The sequence below is a fragment of the Rhipicephalus microplus genome, chromosome X (genome assembly GCF_043290135.1).
Source record: "Rhipicephalus microplus isolate Deutch F79 chromosome X, USDA_Rmic, whole genome shotgun sequence".
In the NCBI taxonomy this organism is placed as follows: Eukaryota; Metazoa; Arthropoda; class Arachnida; order Ixodida; family Ixodidae; genus Rhipicephalus; species Rhipicephalus microplus.
Genome location: NC_134710.1, coordinates 159,662,137 through 159,682,134, shown reverse-complemented (window position 1 = coordinate 159,682,134; position 19,998 = coordinate 159,662,137). Strand labels below are relative to the sequence as shown.

At 43.0% G+C, this 19,998-nt stretch overlaps 1 protein-coding gene across 4 annotated transcripts in view; it reads right to left on the bottom strand.

Annotated features, from left to right (window-relative positions):
* LOC119177072 (heat shock factor protein) overlaps positions 1–19,998 on the bottom strand; it is a 94,287-nt gene that overhangs the window by 59,284 nt on the left and 15,005 nt on the right. For all 4 annotated transcript variants that reach the window (XM_037428450.2, XM_037428451.2, XM_075878069.1 and 1 more), the window contains exons 3-5: positions 17,100–17,221; positions 7,369–7,722; positions 3,442–3,716 (exon numbers count right to left, since the gene is read on the bottom strand). In XM_037428450.2, coding sequence (XP_037284347.1) covers positions 3,442–3,716; positions 7,369–7,722; positions 17,100–17,221 — 751 coding nt within the window. The remainder of the gene's footprint in view (positions 1–3,441; positions 3,717–7,368; positions 7,723–17,099; positions 17,222–19,998) is intronic.

The window sequence follows — 19,998 nt, the reverse complement described above, 5'->3', positions numbered from 1 at the left end:
AAATAGGTCGGTCGTCGGGTGTTCGCCATTCCGAAGGGTTACGGAAGGGCATTGTTGGAGGTGAACGGCGAGCGTGTCCTCGGGAGTAGGACGGGACTTCAGGGCGAGTCAGGGGACATGCTGAGGGAAGTCTGAGGTTCGCAAACTCCTGCCTCACCACAGCTTGTATTAACGCCACTGACGGCTGTTGTTGGTCAGAGGCGAGCGTTGCAAAAACGGGTGGCTGAAGAGGAGCCGGAGAGGCGGCTTCGATTTCCCGACGAACAATACGTGTGACGTTGTCATACGTGGGGGACTGGCGGGCGGCTTCACACGATGAGGTCGCGGCCGTGTTGGGCAGCCGGGTGAATCGCTGAGTGATACGGCGGCTTTTGGCTTCTTCGAACCGCCGGCACTCTTTAATGATGGCGTCGACGGTGGCAACGTTGTTGTAAACTAGTAGATTAAATGCGTCGTCTGCTATGCCTTTCAGCACATGGGCCACTTTCTCCGACTCACTCATGTGCTCGTCAATCTGGCGGCATAGGGCGATGACGTCGTGAATGTACGCGACGTACGACTCCGTCGACGTCTGTGCACGGGCCGCCAGTTGATTCCGCGCTGCGATCTGCCGTCCAATGGTGTCGCCAAAAAGGTCGCGGATCTTTTCTTTAAAGGAGTCCCAGCTCGTAATCTCCGCTTCGTGCGTCTCGAACCACACGCGCGGTGGGCCATCGAGGTAAAGAAGCACATTGGCAAGCATAAGAGTCGGGTCCCACCTATAGCTTGCGCTGACCCGTTCGTACCGGTTGATCCATTTGTCGACGTCAACGCCATCCTGACCGGAAAAGACACCAGGATCCCGAGCAGGAGGTAGAACGACGTATGTAGAAGTCACGGTAGGGGCAGGTGGCGAAGACGATGGTTGTTCAACCTGTGACATGGTTGGACCTATGATGATGCGGCCGTTGCGGAGCTTCGTGATGAAGACGGGGAAGTACCCAGCACTTCCACCACAAAGATGTTACGTAAAAATGACACGAGGTGTGTCTATTTAAAATCTATATTCAAAATGATGCGTATGGCGTCGACTAAGATGGAAGCAGCAGGCGCAACCGACAGAGCACTTCCTCGTTGTCGTCTTTTCACCGCTGATACGTCAGCTACGTAGCAATATCAGCAGAACAAATCACAACTGTATGTGAAATTTTCTCCTTAAGCTCTATAAATAACAAAATGAGTTTAGTTTTCATTGCAACGTCCATCCCAAATCCCCCCCCCCCCCCCCCCCCCCCCGGGAACACTGGTCTTTCAGGATGCAAAATAAAAGAATCAATTTTCTAAAAACATTTTTTTTAATGTACAGGCATTGCCGCAAGCATTGAGTGAGTTGTTTTATGGTGTGTTGATACTTTGGCCACAACAGACATTTATACTACCAGAAAAGGCTATATTCTAACTTAAAAAGACCCAAATTCATGCCATGCTGTTGTTGAATGATGTGTTGTGCAGCAGTTTATATGCCTAACCACTAAAAGAAAAAAATTGTGACATTTTGTGTTAAATAAGTTCAAGATAGGCATTACTTGCTTTCCTGAATTTTCTCAAAACCTAAATTTGTAACTCTTGGTGAACTTTCAGAACAATTTTCTGTAATCAAAGCATTTAAAATGGTAATTCTACTTGCAGTGCTGAGCGACATGATTATTGCCCGGAGGGGTAGGAACATATGTTTGCATATGTTTTATTGTTATTTTATTGTACATTCATTAACCAAATAATTAGATATATTTTGAACAGAAAACTTTGATAAGCTGTATAATTGGCAATAGTTTTTATATCAAACAAGTATTCCCCCCACTGCAAAGCTTTCTTTTCCCATATCTAGCTATGTGCCTAAAGCAAAATTTGGATGAGTAATTATTGCTCTATTGTTCCCAAAAATAGTGGTAATTAATTTTTAATTAAATTTGAAACTAAAGAGAATATTTTAGAAATAATTACATATTTAGAATCCACACAAAAAAAATTAAACAAGACTGTACAGTTTCATTATATTTGTTATACGGTAATCTTGATGACTTTTTTAAAAGTGAACTCTGGTACATTTTCAACCATACTGAGACAATGCTGTTTTCAAAGAGTACTGACATTCTTGCAAAAGCTAGCGTGGTTCATTTTGCTAGACACTCATCAATAATTTTAATTAAGCAATAAACGAGTCAAAAGAGAAACCGAAACACAGAGCTACTCCGTCATCCACGGAAGGTATCGGATGACGTCACAAAAATCCGTTGCCGATGACGTCATGAGATCCGCTACACCCTGCTATGGTGGCTGGCCAGGGTGTAAACACAGCTCACGAGCCTCTTCTTATATCGCGAAAAGCAAATTGGCGATGTCATCCGACGCAGAATAAAGCTGTGACAGCTTGTCTGAACTTACCAGTGCGAGTTAAGCAATGATTGCAGCTACTACTTGAGCATGGAAACATCGCTTTCTGATTTCGACCCGCCGGCGCGTGAAGCATCTGACATGTCTCAATCGATTTCCTCGTTGCTCAATATTGTCAAAACCCGACGTCAACGAGGACTAACACGCTGTATGGAGTTGACAAAACTTAACTATGCTCGCGTTGTCGTCGCCTCGTAGCAGCGCATGCTGCATCCGTCTGCAGGGAAAGGTAGGGTTTTTGAAGAAGAATAAGCCCTTACGTCACATAAACAGGGTGGCTCGTGTTTATACGTGTCATTCCAGAATCGGCTACCAATCTTAAAATGTGTTTTCTAAAAAACTAAATGGCTTATACAATAGTATAATTTGGCAAATATCACCATGGTACCGATGAGAACACATCTTCAAAGTTTTATTGAAATCGGTGAATATCGAAAAAACACCACAGTTCCTTTTTAAGCAAGACATGCACTCTACAAAGAGTGGGAATCCAAATATTTTGAAGTAACACATCAGTAAGAAAGGTTTTCACATTCAGTAACTTGCGATAGAGGTGACTTAAAACTGCATACAAGTGTGTTTAATGTCATTACTCAAAAACATATGCGTGTCATTCAGCATGTTAAAATGGCTGATTAAGCGAGTTGGCAAGATTACGCGCTGGTCCTTGTCTTACTAAGTTCATGTTTATGTTACGCACTCATATTTAAAATATCAAATTGAGCATGTACCTAAGCAATGCTGCATAACAATAACTACAACAGATTAACATTGCAGATTTCCAGCTTTCAAACACAAGACACTCGAAGAGTCATTGGTAGTGAAGGCAAAAGGTACAGCCAGGCCGCTGAATTCTCGAATGACAGTCCCAAGTTGGACACAGCTTTTTAAGTGAAATCTCGGCACCCGCGGGGTAGAGCTAATATCACACTTTGCATTACTTTGATATTATAAAGGGTGATCATACAGTGAATCCCGCTACAGCCAGAACTGAAAGCACATGCTCACCTCTGAGGATCTTGTAAGGGTTCGAGCAGACACAGAGGCTCGATAACATCATCTGAACTGAGGGGGCTGGACACTACAGGAATAGTGTCCAATTCACTACAGGTCACTGATGAAGCCGAGGGCAGTTCAGGCATCGAGGGTGCAGAAACCAAAGCTGCCATTGGGGCAGAGCTCATCAGCTCAGGAACAATGATGCTGTCTGTGTCACCAAGTTCTTCCATCAGGTCAGTAACATCATGAATTACAGGGCCTTCAGAATACTGGGAACTTCCAGGCTGCACAATCAGAAAAAACTTTTAACCTGCAGAGCTTATATAAAAAAAACTGAGCATGCAAACACGCAAGCAAGAGATAAAGAAGCCAAGTAAACAGAAATGCCGGCATTTGTATTGTCTTGACTTCTCACCTGTATTTCCATCTCGATGTGGAGTTTGGCGCATAGAATTTCATAAACAAAAGCTAAGCTGTATTGTTTAAAAAAAGAACAAGTGTCCACAGTCAATTTTCGACCATCTCCGATAATGCTAAAAAAATCCTGCAGGTATATGTGAATATGAGAAGTAGTCAATATATTGCTTAAAGAGCACTTCAAACGTTGGGCACCCAAGTGAAATTGTGTTGTACTAAATAATTTATATAATATCTCTGATTTGAGAAATTACTATGAAACAACGTTTTCATTAATCCCAAGGGGCAACTCTTTTAAGACTATAGGTTATACATTTTATTTTCAACTTGTTTACCTTTTGCCTTGGTGAAAAGTTGCAATATGCTGCATGTTTAGCGTTTTTTATAAAAAGCATAAATGCTCAATTTATTTTTTATAAAAGCATAAAAGTAACATATTTAGATCTTTTGTTTTATATGCTCCTATATTAAATGAACAAAATACTTCGGGAGCAAATGCAGCAAAAATATTGGCAGAATATTGTCAAAAAGTTGAGAAGAATAGCAATTTGACTCATAGTGCGACGTAATTTTTGCAATTCAGCGGTCCAAGTAAAAATATGGCTTGTATATTGCTACATTTTGCTTTAAGGGAGAAAAAAAAAGTTTCATCTGAGCAATCATAAGGTAGTAGAAAGCCTGCCTTTGCCTCACCCTCACTGCATAGCACGTCAGTACAAGACGTCAGAGGGGCTTTTTGGCAACGAATAATGGAAGGTGGCGCGAGTGGTTCAAATTGAACTGCTGAACCACTCGTGCCATTTCCCATAGGTCCGGCGGTTCTTTTTTCCATGAATCAAACAAAAACGAGCAAGAAGCATTTCATTATGTCTTTTGATGCATGGAAGGTTCTTTATTTAGTGCAACTAATTTGATTATTAGTAGTAGGCGATAAGTCTGACAATATCGGGATCATTTTGCGAATGTCCTGCTCATTGCATACAATGTTGTACATTGCGCTTTCACTCTTACATAAACTGTTATTTTACTTTGATGTCCCTTTAGGGACATCATAATAAAAAAATCAAGAAGAAGAAATGGTCATGGGCAGGGCACACTACGCAAAGGCAAGATGAATGCTGGTCATTAAGAATCACAGACTGAATTTCAAGAGAAGACAAGCGGGTGAAGGTGAGACGGAAAGTCAAGTTGGCAGATGAGATTAGGAAGTTAGCGGGTATAAAGTGGCAGCAGCAAGCACAGGACAGAGTTAACTGGTGGAACATGAGAGAGGCCTTTGTCCTGCAGTGGGCGTAGTCAGGCTGATAATGATGACGATGATTTTCTGTGCGTTTATTTGAATACTAAAAAATAAACCAATGACATAACGGCACAAAATGAGCTTCCATGAATTTTCTTACACAAATATCCTGATGAAATTATGTCTAACTAGTTAATTTTGGGATTACAATGAGAGCTAATTAAATGTTGTAGCTCAAAAACTGCAACAGACAGCTATAAACTCATTTAATATATCACCACAACAAATCACATCTGCATGCCACATTTCCTCACTTTATCCCCCATTAATAAGAAAAATAATTTTCATTGCCCTGTCTCCCCTTAACCTATATGTTGCTGCAGATGTGCATGTGGGTAATTTATTATTATTTTTTTATTGTCAGTGTATGTGTGTGTCATGGGCTCACTTTTCTATGCACCATAAATACCAAGGCAAAGTGCTTGCTGGAACTAAATTAAAGAGCATTTATTTACACCTGAGAAACCTTGAGATATTATGCTGTGATGTTGCGAAGTCCCAGGCATTTCACAAAGTGAAAAACTTGGGCAGAACCCTGATGGAAAGCGAAACAGCAGCGTTGCACGTGGGAAGATTCGTTTAAAGTGATGGCTGGCATATTGAATTATATGATTGATATGTGGGGCCTAACGTCTCAAAACCTCCATATGATTATGAGAGACGCTGTAGTGGAGAGCTTCCGAAATTTCAACCACCTGGGGTTCTTTAACGTGCACCCAAATCTGAGCACACAGACCTATAGCATTTTCGCCTCCATTGAAAACGCAGCCGCCGCAGCCGGGATTTGATCCCGCAGCCCGCGGGTCAGCAGCCGAGTACATTAGCCATCAGACCACCGTGGCTGGGCTGATGGCTAGCGCAGGTCTTGTAGGTGTTTTAACGCGTACATTTCAACACGTACATTGAAAAAGGGGCTAAGAGAGTTAGCGTGCATTGGCAAGGCATATGTGATGTCTCAGAGGCAACAAGATGCAGTGGTGATTACTGTTATAGTGAACTCCGTATGAGGCTAGTGACCAACTCACGACCTTTCCACTCTACCCACCACTCGCAAACAGAAGAAACATAAAGGCAGTATAGTTCACCAAAAAAAGTAATCACCACTGCATCTTGTTGCCTCTCAGACATCACATATGCCTTGCCAATGCATGCTAGCTCTCTTAGCCCCTAACGATCAAAACATCTAAGCGCACACATAGCTACATATTGAGTCAGTTGATAGTGTTTCAAAATGTACAACAAGAATATGGCTACAACATGCCAATGAAGCTGGAGTAGAACAAAGCTGGCCTGAATCATGTAGCTTGGTGAGACTGGTGTGCAGGTGTGTGCATTCAAGCACTGCTGAGCACATAGCAAAAACTATGCCAAAATAATTTTGGCAATATTAACGCCTCCTTTATTTCTTCCAATGCCAGAGAAAACACACGCTCTTCAACTAGAGCCTTCGATCGGTCTAGTTAAGGGAGTGATGATGATGCGACGCCACATGTAGGGTAGGGCTGTTTGCATCACACGTGCATCCGAGTGCTTTCCCACAGAGATGTGATAAGAAGTTTTTCCTTCTACAATATCATACGTCTGTCAGATTTGTTCCTTTGGGTTCCTTCTTTGGCGCTTGAAGCAATGCTGCCGCCGCCACATCACAACGCTCTTAAAGATGGTGCATGCCGCAGGATGCTTCCTATTGGATGCGTCTTATTGATGCATTCCTATTGGTTGCTAGGATGCTTTCCTATTGGTTGCCCGCGTAGCGCCATGAATGGCAACACACTATCTCAAAACACTATATCTGTTACAGAGGCAGCATGACTGCCAACATTGTGAACATGAGAAATACAAGACACCGCTCCACAGATCGGTACACAACTGAACAAAAAATTACTTCATATAATTTCTGCCGTGAGGCACCACATAATCGGTTCTCTATCCGATGACTGTAAAGCACACGCAAAGGCTAAGCGATAGGTGAGAGCAGGAGAGAGTTAGAGAAGAGGGTGGTGAATGGCTGGATTGGGCGCATCTGGCTGGCATTGAAAAAAATAGAGGAGGCACTGCAAATATATTCTTAGAATGATACACATCTTTGGTCTTGACAAAATGTTTAGGGGTCTTTCAATTAAATATAAAAAAAGACAAATAAAAAAAGGTAAGATCTAGGTCCCAGTAAAAGCTATTGCTTCCATCACAGTCTCATCAGCAAAACATATTGAACTTACCTGGTAATCGGTAATGAAGGCACTCTTGGTCAGTCGACACCTCTTGGAGCTGGAGGTTGGGCTATCATGTAGCATCAGTGGTATCTTGCGCTTTACAGTCATGTTACGGTTGGCCTGCACCATGGTGATAAGAAACTGAATGAGCTTCTCAACAATCTGCTGCTGCTTATTGTGCTTCTCGCGCAGTCGGACAACTTCCCGCCAAAGAGACTCATTTTCTTTTTTCATGTTGGCAAGCAATCGGTCCATTTTCTCTTGGCGTTCATGCATGTTGCCTGCATTAGTTAATAGTTTTTTTAGGACTTCAGCGTCAGCCTGTCCATCTTCAGCACAGTGAGGCCTGCTTGATGGCACCTGGAAAAGCATTTGACAATTCTTGTTAGTCCATGATCAGTACTTCTAAAAATGGAAAGGCTACTTAAAGTGCACAGATGATAGCCAAGATTGGAGATATTAAAAAAGATAAAATTATCAAGATAATTATGTATTATCATTATGGCTGCCAATACATACATTGCTCATGAAGCATCAAATATTCAAAAAAAAAACCTAACAGTGCTCTTTTCATTCCCTTTGTCAAAACACGAGACACATGTTATATTATAACAGCAATAACCGCATGCTGCACATTGCTGATGTGAGAAAGACTGTTATCCATCCCCCAAATTATCACAAGGAAAAGCAGAACAAGCTGTTTGTATTCAGTCACTTCACATCTACCACCACCAATTCTGTACAATACCCTCTTTACTCTGCAGAGATAATTCAGTGTCAAATTCTATCAAATTAAAAAAAAAAAATGTTGGCTGCAATTAGGAAGAACATGCCACATTTACATGGCTATCATGATGAATCACCTTCCACCAAAGGCAGTCCTGTCTCTGGATGGTCTGCCACTTCATTTTATGTTATAGCTGCACGGAACTCCCAGTCATTTTAATTTTTATTATACTCCATTTCTCAAATAAATTCATCTCCCATTTAGAATAATAAAATCTGTATTGTTTCATGTATCACTCCCATTCTTAGTGACATGTTCTTGGTCAACACTGACAATGTGATTGCAACTTGCTTGTCTACAATTATTACCTTAATTTGAGGGCCAACGATGTACATGTACGTCATTGCCTGTATATTTAAAATGTGTGCCTTTTTTGATAATTTTCTTTGCTTGGCAAGCACTACCACATTATGAAAATGCATGAAATTTTTTCCTAACCCTGATGTCGCTCGCTTATTTTTTTAATGCTAAAATACAGTGGTGCGCTGGCTAATTTCGGCTTCGTCCTATGGAATGTTCCCGCTCATTGTGCCTACAGAACTGATGGCTTTAGAATCTTTCAAAAGGTGACCAAATTGTTACTCTCGTGTTTATTGTTCCCCAGTACACGAATACGTCGGCTTAATTTCAAGCGCCGACTGACGCAAACGATGCTGCTGTGGTTGCTTGCATATCCTGTTTTGGGGACTCACATACATGGCGTCCATCTCGCTGGCGATAACACAAATGATTATTATAGGTTTCAGACTTGTTTTTGCTTACCGGCACATTCACAATAAAGTTTTCTTCAGTGTGCTCACCTGCGCAGTGTACTTGCACTATGGAAGTTTGTGCCGATTTCTCTATCGCAAGTGTCTAGTGGCCATTCTTCTGAATTGATACTCGACTGCCAAATTAGAATTTTATTCAGTAAATGTCTGCCCATCATACGAGGTGTTACTTATGAGTTAAGATTCAGATGTTAATAAGTAAGCAACATTGCAAAAGCATACGTAGCAAAATGATGCTGACTAGACAGAAAATGGGTTTTTTACCTTCGAATTTCCATTTGACGCCACTTTGTGACCTTATTTTTGTAAGTTTATAAACTCTACAGGCATTTATTGCAATGCATAGTAATATTTTTTCCTGTTACTCATGCAAAGCCATGTGTATATAACAACACAAACAACTTATTTGTCGCTCATTGGTACCCTCCCCTCCCCCCCAAAAAAATTGTAGGCAATTTTTTCCTAGACAAATTTAGGTATGTAAATGACTACCTATTGCAACTGATGTCATCCCCACAGGTTCATAATATCCTATTCGTTTTAAACACTTCTAGACATCATCTTTTCTTAAAGAGGCCCTGCAACCCTTTTTCAGCGCTGTCGCTATATGCTTCTCATCTGTAGTTGAGGCCCTAGAGAACACGCAAGCCAAGCAGGATAGCGCAGCATATAGCCTGGAAATTACAGTATTTCTGAAAGTAGGCTACATAATTTTCCCTCTTGTCTGAACAAGTGATGCCATGCAGCCAAATGACCGGGTCATATACCCATCTTCATGGCCACTGGCTGATTCTAGCACCGTTGGCTTCATAGTTACCATTGCCACCACAAGACGCTACCACATTTCCGTGTGCACGTTCACAATAACATTTCAAGTAGGTTGCGCATTCGAGGAGGGAGGGGCTAAATAAGAAATAGAAAGTGCTCCAGGTCATGATGAGCGCGAGACATAGCTACTTTCCCCCCATGCCATCCTTCCCTCCTTAGCTTCCAGCCTGCTTCTAGGGGGCAAAAGAAGAGAGAAAGCATTTACAGCGTGCAACAAATCTCAGTAACCTTGATCGTACTTTATGGATACCAAAAGTTTTTGAGGAGGTCAGTTCGTGAGGCGATAAACTCGTTTAAATGAAGTCATTCAATGTGTTCACTAAAAAAAAGTGTGGCAGGGCTCTTTTAAACATGAATTGCCCACTCAAGACACAATCAGATTTTTAGACATACCTGTGTGTTTTAATACTGACACAACCAGCTGGTGCTACCAGCCAAATAGTAACAAATTCATGCTCTCATTTCAATCAGCCCATTCCAAGACATAGATCCTTAACAGCAGTTCCTACGATGAGCTTGTCAATTTGTGTGTTCCCAAGGTGGCTTTCAGTCTGAAAATGCAGTCGTTAAAGTTGCCCAATGCTGGCTATCGTCTTTATGTTCAGGCTTGAATAGTGGAGTTTACGCTGATATATTTGAAGCCCTGACTTTATGATGTGCAACTCGATTAAAGCAGTGGAAAAAGTATAGCTATAATCCTTCATCTTTACAATCTGTCCTTTAAAAGATAGGTTTGTGTTCCAAAGCTAAGGTATGCCATTCTCCACTTCCTGCCAACTTAGTATGACATTTATACAATTGTAGATTGACCAGTTAGACGTGAATTTGAAATCCAAAATTGGGAGTCAACTTACAATCGAAACAAAAACTAAGCAATGGCAAAACAAACAAGAAACCTGGGACACTGTGGTGTGGTTACAACATTGTTTGCTTTGAGACCATGAGCAAGCACATAAAAAAAAAAGTTTTTTTCTTTCCAACTTTTATTAAATCACTGTTTGCTGCCAAGAGTGCCACTGCTGATTGGAAAAGCAACTCCTCCAACAACAACTAACATTCCTATAAAAGCTGCATGTAGACCATTTTCGAAGTGTGAATCATTGACAGAAAAGCCACTGTTCCAATCAGCAGTGGCAACGGTAGATGGTGGAAGAGTTTGTCCTTTCGACATAGTTTTTTTAAAAGTTTCACTAAATGCCAAGCACCAAGGGTTTCGAGAGTTTAAGTCTGGACACTTTCTAGACCTTACTACACAGATGGACAAACTATATGCATAATAATATGCTACGTAGGGCTAGTTGGTGCATCATTACTTGAAAGACGTGGCGGCGCCAGCTTAAAAATGAGAACAACGAAGAAAGAACAGAAAGAGTGCCAATCTTCTTTATTCTTGTTTTTAAGCTTGTGCCACGTCTTTCAAGGAACTATATGTGATTGGTCTCTGCTGGTGACACATGAAAACGCCATGCAAAAGCTCTGAATCTTCATTATGCAAATGGAAATGCCGATGATGTACTAAGGATGGCGGGACCTGGCTGAGCAAATTAAGGGCTGGCTTCATGATGACAAGTGAAATTGTGTAGCCAGTCTAGCGACCACTTTAAATAAATTTCCGTTACAAAATGAGCTCACTTTTCTTTTTATGCGCAATTTTCGGTGGTCGACCTACATTCCCAACAACTTACAATTGTGTTAATATGGAAGTTTGTGTCTAAAATATGGTCTCGATACAATGAAGAGCTGTAATAAAAAAACAAGAGTGCAGTTTGTCAGCTGTACAGAAAAACATAGTTTATAATATTCCCCTTTTATGCAGTAATGTGTACGTAGATTGGACAGGTCAATGTCTAAATAATCAGCTCTGTGATCATGAAAATAAATACAAGAATGCTTATCATGACTGATCGGTGTTTCTTTCTGTGGTTGCAAGCCTTCTTTGAATGCATGTACAGTAGTTCATAAAAATCGTGACCAGCTCACATACGAAATTACCGAAGCCAATCTCATTTCAGGCCTTCACCCAGACTATCTAAGCACTTCGTCATTTGTGGCTGTTTAATAAGGCAATGGAATCCCTAGAAGGGTGCTTTATGCTGTCACATAATATCACTCATATGTGTACTGACCACTGTTTTATTGAACAAAAGTTATTATAAGTTGGCACTCTTTCTGCCCTGGTTTCTTACCTACGGAACTATTTATTATACTTTATAACGCTGGACACCCACGAGAAAGTTACGGACCATGGAAGTGCAAGCCAAAATCGCCACCTATGCCACCTAATGGCGAGCACTCTGCTGTCGAGAGCATTGCTTTAACAGAATAGCTGTTGAGCGCATTACTCAGACTGAATTCATCACAGAAATGCTCTCGACAGCAGGCGGCTTGCCACTAAGCGGCACAGACGATAAAGGTAAAGACAGAAATGACCCTCATACTTTTGCTCACCAGTGTACATACAGGTTCAATACATTTACTCGCATAATTTGCGCACCCCTAATATTGTGGCAGCTTTACTAAAAAAATTTTTTACTTGCATATTTTGCACTCCCCAATCCACCCAAGCCAGCTTGCCCACGCTCGCGCAAGGAAACTTATCTTTGGATGCTTTGGACGAGCGCCAGGCATGCGCTTCGCCGTGCAGGCGAGCGCAGTCCAACTGGCTGCGAGTGTGAAGTCCCTTTCTCCGAGGACTTCCCCTCTTAAACTGCGGTCCCTCTAACACTCAAACCTGACGACAGGTCACCGAACGGCTTTTAACGCCCTCATCGCTGCCCTGGCCATAACTGGGTAGTGCAAAGAGAGCCGTTCGAAAGCGAATGTGCATTACCCCCCCCCCCCCCCTTTCATTGATGTCGAGGCGCGGTTTCCTGAAAATTAAGGACCAGGAAAACTTCTTTCGTCAATCCACCCTCGCTTCAGAAAAGTAGGAAGCTCATAAAAGCCAAATGCGGTTATAATGCCGAAAATGTTTCAGTTATTTTGGCGTGCTGCAATTCACAATTGCAAGTGAGCATCGTATTACATTTAGTTCGAGACAAACACTACGACACTTGTTTTGTAACGTTTTGTAACAAAATAATGACGCAATAAAAATCAAAGCATTGTTTTGCAACTATATTAAACAGTTGCGAACAGCGCGAACGCGGGCAACGTCAATCAAAATTTAGAAGTCGCGTCTTTCGCGGCAAAGCGCCATCTGTCGAATGCCTCGGGTCACGCAAGCACAGCGGCTCGAGAACAAAGCAAAAAACCAAACGCATGGCCTCCGGGATGGCAGGCGTGTGGCGAGTTTCTATGCCACGTGCCCACCATCTTAGAGGCCATGCAAAGTATCCACCGCACCGACAGCGCGTCTTCCGCGACTCTTGTCGCGAGAGACGCGCTGTTGACATAGGGGGTCATTGGTTGTTCACATTACAACAATGTGGGCGTAGGTGTCATGAAGTGGACCGTTTCATGTGCACGTGAACTGTGAACACTTTAAAATTGATTTTAAATATGTTTTAGGCAGGGGCAGATCCAGTAACTCTTTTTTTTTTTTTGAGGGGGGGGGTAAGGAAGGGGTTTGCTAGTAAAACTGGGGACGGGAGAAAGCTCTGACCTGTTTTTAGTACTAGTTACTATCATCACAAAACACGACGCCATCGGACGCTGCGCGTTTGCTGTCGGAGTTGTCATAGTGAACTTAGTTGAGGACACCTGTTGCACAGGGCGCATTCGGTCGGTACGCTAGCTACGCGGCTGGTTTTAAATTTAAAGTAGGTCGAGCATGCAATGGAGCATGGTAAACGAGCGGCTGGACAACATTTCGAGTCGATCCATGCGCATTCGTTACGGGAGAGAACAAGAGCTTTGGGCTACAAAAAGATTCGTTGAGCATTTTGCGGGCCAGAACAAGCAAAACTGTCATGCTAAATTTTCGCTGTTATAACTCCCATGACCTTTTTCTTCCGTGTAATGATCCCTTCCCTGAAATTGGCATTAACTTTTCTGAGAAAAAAAAAAAATGTTGGTTCATTACGCAAGTAAATACGATATTTTGCCTTCATCGAAATTTGTCCAGCGTTGTTAAGATTCCATCCTGCAATGTTTGGGTTCGCAACGTTTAAAGGACACCTAAGGTAAATAATGTTTTAAGTCAGACTGAGAGGTCAATGCTTCCGAACTTCTAAAACAACCACATGATGCGCCGAAGCACTTTAGTAGTCAAGGTGTAGCACATGGGCAATATGGGACCTAGCAGGCAACACTACGTGCTGTCCTGTAGAGCTGCATAGGATGATCATACACACTGAATGTAGCAAACGATACTGCATATTCTTTGTATTTCATCTTACCACAACCGTTAAGCACTACCAAGGCTACGGGGTGTAAGCAAGTCACACTCCTGCACAGCAAAATATAGTTCATTCCAAATATAATTATTTTACAACAGGATGGTTTTAGACATTAATGATTGTTTGGGATGTCTATGTCACGTTAGTGGGTGATATATTTATTATTATTTACCTTTATATTATGTCCGTTTCAATAGCTGCGTTAATAACTGGCTGTAACTGTGATTACAAATTGCCATGGCAGCACCCATGCAACTGCTCGCTTCGATCCGAACTTGCACTTCGTCTTCGCCCAGTGCGCTCAAAGTAACAAATAAATAGTGAAAAAAACCATCGCTTCGCAATGTTTCACACTTAGGACAAAGCATCAGGCATATTTTGTTGTTATTTGCAAGATCAGCAGTTTCTTTAGCTAGGCCTGCTAAGCCTAATGCACCAAAAACTTAATAAGGACTCTTGGATTAGCACAATATAGCCACAAAAACATTGCTGTCAAAGTGTCAACATTTTAATATAAAGCAAATACGAGCGTCAGTTCGTAATTTAAGCTTCACTCAGTGCATAATTATGACTTGATAAATTTGAATTAGAGGCAGCAGGTGCAATGTGTGCAGCCATTTTTTTTTTTAATCAGCGGTGCCGTCTGTTCACTTTACTTGCCCTGCGTGTGCGAATAGACATCAATCAGGAAGACATTGAGCAGGCGCGAATGAATACAGGAGAAGGGGCTCATCGCCCCTCATTTTGGCTAAGAAACCTTTGTGGAAATCGAGGCTAGCCCGCCGCTTTTATGCGGGCTTTGCTGACTATTGCTGCCGTTCTCATGTCCCAACATGACTCGCCTCCTCCCCTGTCTGCCGCGCTGGAAGAGCGAGGAGTGATGTTTAACCCCTCTCACCCAGTAGCGGATGCCGACTGTAGTGCCGTGCGCAAAGTCTCTCGGTACGTCTTGTGTGCGCGCGCGTCGGGATCGAGTCAGATTTCTCCAGAAGAGCCGAGGGTGAGCACGCATTTCTTTTCCATTCCTCGACTCTTATTGTTTGTAGCTCGTTCGGACTTCGCCAACGGCGCCTCGCACCTGCGGCGAACGCACACCTTTTGTTGCCCCTTTGCGAACGCTAGGCCGCAGAGCGGTGCGGTGTCCTAGTGTGGTCAGGCCACGCCAACCCGTATCCCTCTAAAGCCAACGCGAGCGCCTTTGCCCTCACTCGACCAACCGGGCCCTTTATCCCGGTGTCTCCATGAATCACTTTTACCATGGAGACGTGCTACTTCTCGCCCGTGGCATGGATAAGCCCATTTGATTTCCCGACGTGCCTTTTGCAACGGGCCCTGTACTGAGTTTTCGATGTTGCCACAGACAATAAAATGTTGCGACTTTGAGCAGTACCGTGTTCTTGCCACGGCGACAGTTAATGCGTGCCCTGCGGCTCACCAAGACTAGACCCACGCTAGTGGCTGTACTTCTTCGGGATATGTGTACACTACACTGGTGCCCAACGCGGTATCAAAAGCTCCAAGTCAGTTCGCCTGCGCGATTCGTGCTCGTCGCAACATGCCTGCTTCGTTACATTTTTGTCTGCTGACCTTTTTAGGCAGATGCCGCGTTGCACAAAGAGACCATTGCCTCTATCGACGGAAACTTTTCGGCACCCTTCCATGTCGTCACCCCCTCTTGTGATGAACACACAACCAACGTGGTAGCTGACGCGCTATCTAATGCCCCTGTTGTCTGCCGAGAACATTTATTCTGGTACGATGGCCGCTCGCAGTGCCTTCGCACATGCAAGCGTCGGGAACGAAACAGCGGTGAAAAGGGGGAGTCCCCACGCGGACGATTTTAGCTGCTAACCAGGTAAGTGGCGCACTGCGTAGCGGCTGAGCGAGGGAGCTTTCCGAAGGCCACAGTGCCCAGAGCGAACCCGTGACGCCGTGCACGCAGCGGTTGCTGCAGTCCTGAGTGAACGTCTTACCAGACTCCCCCAGTGTAGTGCCCACGTATCCCGAAGGAGTACGGCCACTAGCGTGGGTCCGGTATTAGCGAGCCGAAGGGCACGCATTACCCATTGCCGTGGTGAGAACACGGTACTGCTCAATGTTGCAACATTTTATTGTCTGCGGCAACACCAGAACGCAGTACAGAGCCAGTTGCAAAGGCGTGGCAGTAAAGCAAATGGGCTACTACAAAAAAAAAAAAAAAACTACTACACAAAGGTGCCATGAGCACATCTCTGTAGTAAAAGTGATTCATGGGGACACCGGGACAAAGGGCCCGGTTTCTCGAGCGAGGGCAAAGGCGCTCATGTTAGTTTCTGAGATATGGGTCGGCGTAGCCTGGCCATGCACTAAGACACCGCACCACTCTTCAGCCTAGCATACGAAGGTGGGGCGACAAGAAGTAAGCATTCGCTGCGGGTGCAAGGCGTCGTTGGCAAAGTCCTCAAAGTCCAAACGAGCCCGAAACAAAGGGAGCCGACGGGCAGAAAATAAATACATGCTTACCCCATGTCGTCCTAAAGGGGTTCTCTCTGACTCCCGACGAGCGTGCGCGAAACGTCCCCAAGAGACTTTGCGTGCGGTGCCAAAGTCGACATCCGCTATCGGGTGAGAGGTGTTTAACGTCACTCCCCGCTCTCCCAGCGTGGCAGACCACAAAGGAGGGGAGTCATGTCGGGACATCAGAATGACAGAAAGAGGCGGCAAAGCCCGCGCAAAGGTGGCGAGCTAGCCTCGATTCCCACACCCTGTAGTCTTCACAGGCTGAAGGAAACTTCTGAGATGGAGTATAGAACTCTAGTGTGCTTAGAAGTGCGGAAGTTTGGGCTAGTTGGTATGACATGACGATAGTTATAGCGTGAGAACAGAACGACGAACTGAGCGCTCGTGGTGTCCTTCTTGTCTCTTTGTCGTCTTTCTGTTCACGCGCTATAACCATCGTCTAGTGTGCTACTTCGTAGAGCACATGGGTCTGAGTGAAGTGGACACCAAGGTAAAAGAAAAACTAGCATTCACCTTCCGTTTGATGAGACCAAGAAGACATTCTTGACCACGAACAAAGAAGTCATGAAAAAATTCTATGTCTTCTCGCTCTGTCCTCAATCCCTGGTCCATGTTTGCCACTTTGCGAAAGCCATCTGGGGATTAAAAACAACGTTAGAGGGGGCACAAAAGTACAGTAGACTCTTGTTAAACGGAACCTGAAGGGACTGGAAAATTTGTTCCATTTCGGGAGTTCTGTTTACAGAGAGCTGACCAGGGGTGCAGAATGCAAAAATGAAACCAATCTTGCCAGAGGCACTTATTTAGTTTAAGCAGCAGTTTCATTTAACAGATTTCCGTTTCTGGGAATCTACTGCGGCTGAATCTCTTCCTAATGTAAACAGTGATGCTAGCGAAAAAATCGGCTTTCGAAACAACATTTTTAGATTGACCACACGTAACTGCAATTCGGAAATTCTGCAATTGCACTGGATTGTAGCATGCCAAGCACTTATTGAAAATAGTCCATTGACCATTTTCACCATGCACCTGTGGTTGCTGTTGCACATTTAATTACACACTGGTATACAAACCAGTTGTTATAAGCAACCTCCGCAGCATGTATTTGAAAAAAAAAGCAATGCATAATACTGGTGCAGAGCAGCAAGCTGCCATTTTGCCATTTGTCACTCACAATTAGTACTGTACAAACGACATGAAATCTTGGCCAAAGCTTCAGAAAATTAGCAAGTGTTGACTGACAATCCTTCTCACCTCTTTAGAACTTATCAAAATGGTGTATTGTGAAGTTTGGTAACAGTTTACAGAAAAAAAAAAAACACTTGGTAATACTCGACACTTGTTTACACTGCTGTTCCTTCCAAAGCATGCAGCTTTGAACATTCTTACACAATATGTAAACCACTTATCAGCATATTGCTAAAGCGTGTTTATGAGTTTTAAGACTGAATGCAATGATGAAAGTGGCTTTTGATGTTTTCTTTAGAGCAGAAAAACTACCACTTGGAGCTGGCAAACCACGATTTGGAGCAATTCATTCTTCACACACAGCTAGGAAATTACGCATGCAATTACTATCACAAAGAACAGAAAACCATTCAAGAAATATATATCTTTCTATTACTACTTTATCACCAGTTTTCCCACTTGCTTCCTTCAAATGAGTTTTTAAGTATTGTATGCTTTCGGCAGCTGAAGAATCATCTGCAAAATACGAGTTGGAAATTTTTTTTCCAATTTTTCACTTGTACAACCCAGTTCTTGATGTCAAAGTTTTCGAGTACATAATCTGCACATTAGCTAAATAAATATTGTGAAAGAATACCGTTTTACACAACTCCTGTTTTAACTTAAACCAAGCTGTGTTACTGACACAAAAATTTGATATCTAGTTCTTTCTGTTTTACTATAAGTAGCTAACGACCAACTTCTCATAGCTGAAAACATTGTTTGCTTAAGCATGTGACAGTTAATTCTTCAGAGGTGGTTTTATGGAGCCCAGTTGCAGTTTCAGTTTCTTAGTCCTGCAAGAGATGGCACCCAACAGGGCTTTTGTGTAAACAAAGCTGGTCACGTTGACAAGTGCAGAGGAGAGTATGTCAAAGCAGCACATGGCAGCTAGCACAAGCTCATTACATATGTGGTCATTGGTTGTTCACATTAAAACAATGTGGGTGTAGGTGTCATGAGGTGGACCGTTTCGTGTGCACGTGAACTGTAAACACTTTAAAATTGATTTAAAATATGTTTTGGGCAGGGGCGGATCCAGTCACTATATTTTTTTTTTTGGGGGGGGGGGGGGGGTGAGAAAGGGGTTTGCTAGTAAAACTGAGGACGGGGGAAAGCCCTGACTTGTTTTTAGTACTAGTGACTATCCCCCCAACACAAGGCTTCATCACAGCATAAATAAATACCGTTATTTTGTCCCAGTTATTTCTCCCGAATGGTGATAGAGATAATAACAAAACCCCACTAAATGAAATGATGATAACAAAACCCAACTGAATGAAAAGTATTGTACTGCTTTATTCAGGAAAGAAAGTTCAACAAACTGAGCAAGAAAGTTTTGGCTATATTTGGAAAAATTACTTTTCTTTGAGAGGTAGCAAAAGAGTTACAAAGGTTAATCTGCCAGCATCTCTGACAAATGCATTACTAACACAGCAGTCAACATGGTTACTCAAGGTACATTTGTAAAAATGCTGGGTTTCCAATTAATATAAGTTCTTTTGCACAATATAAGTCTTGACCAACATGGCAAACATTTTTGTGGGTTAAAGGGGCCCTGAAACACCTTTTCAAGTAACCATAAAATTAATTCACTGGGAGAGCCTATTGCATCACGAATTCAACGTCGCAAAAAGTTTAAGAATACGTCCAGTGCAAGTGAAGTTGCAAAATTTGTAGCATGCTGCAATTGCATTCTCTCTTCTCTCGTCCCGACGAAAGCGCTGGAAGCTAAGCAAGGAGAAATGGCAGGGCCACAGAAAAACGTCACGTGCGTCTCGTGATCTTGAGCCCCTTTTCTTTTTCTTTTTTTTTCAAATGCACGCCTTTTCAAGTGTGGTCACACACGCACGCGTGGACAAGTAGTGGCCTCCCGCGGTGATCTTTGTAACAAGCGAGCGCACCATGTTCAAATAAGCCAATGGCTAATAGATAAGCTTGCTAGGTGTGATTTTTGGGTATATTCCGTGATTTGTAGAGAGAAGAGAAAGCAATTTTTAACTGACTTTGATAATTTATTGTGAATTCCAGGCCACGTGCTGCACTATAATATTTGACTCGCGTATTGTCAGGAGCCTCTATTACCAATCGGCAGCATTTTCTGACCATGCTCAAAAAGTGTTGCAGGGCCCCTTTAATGATGCAAGTGTCACAGCCATATTTCGGCAGCAAAATTATGATGAGG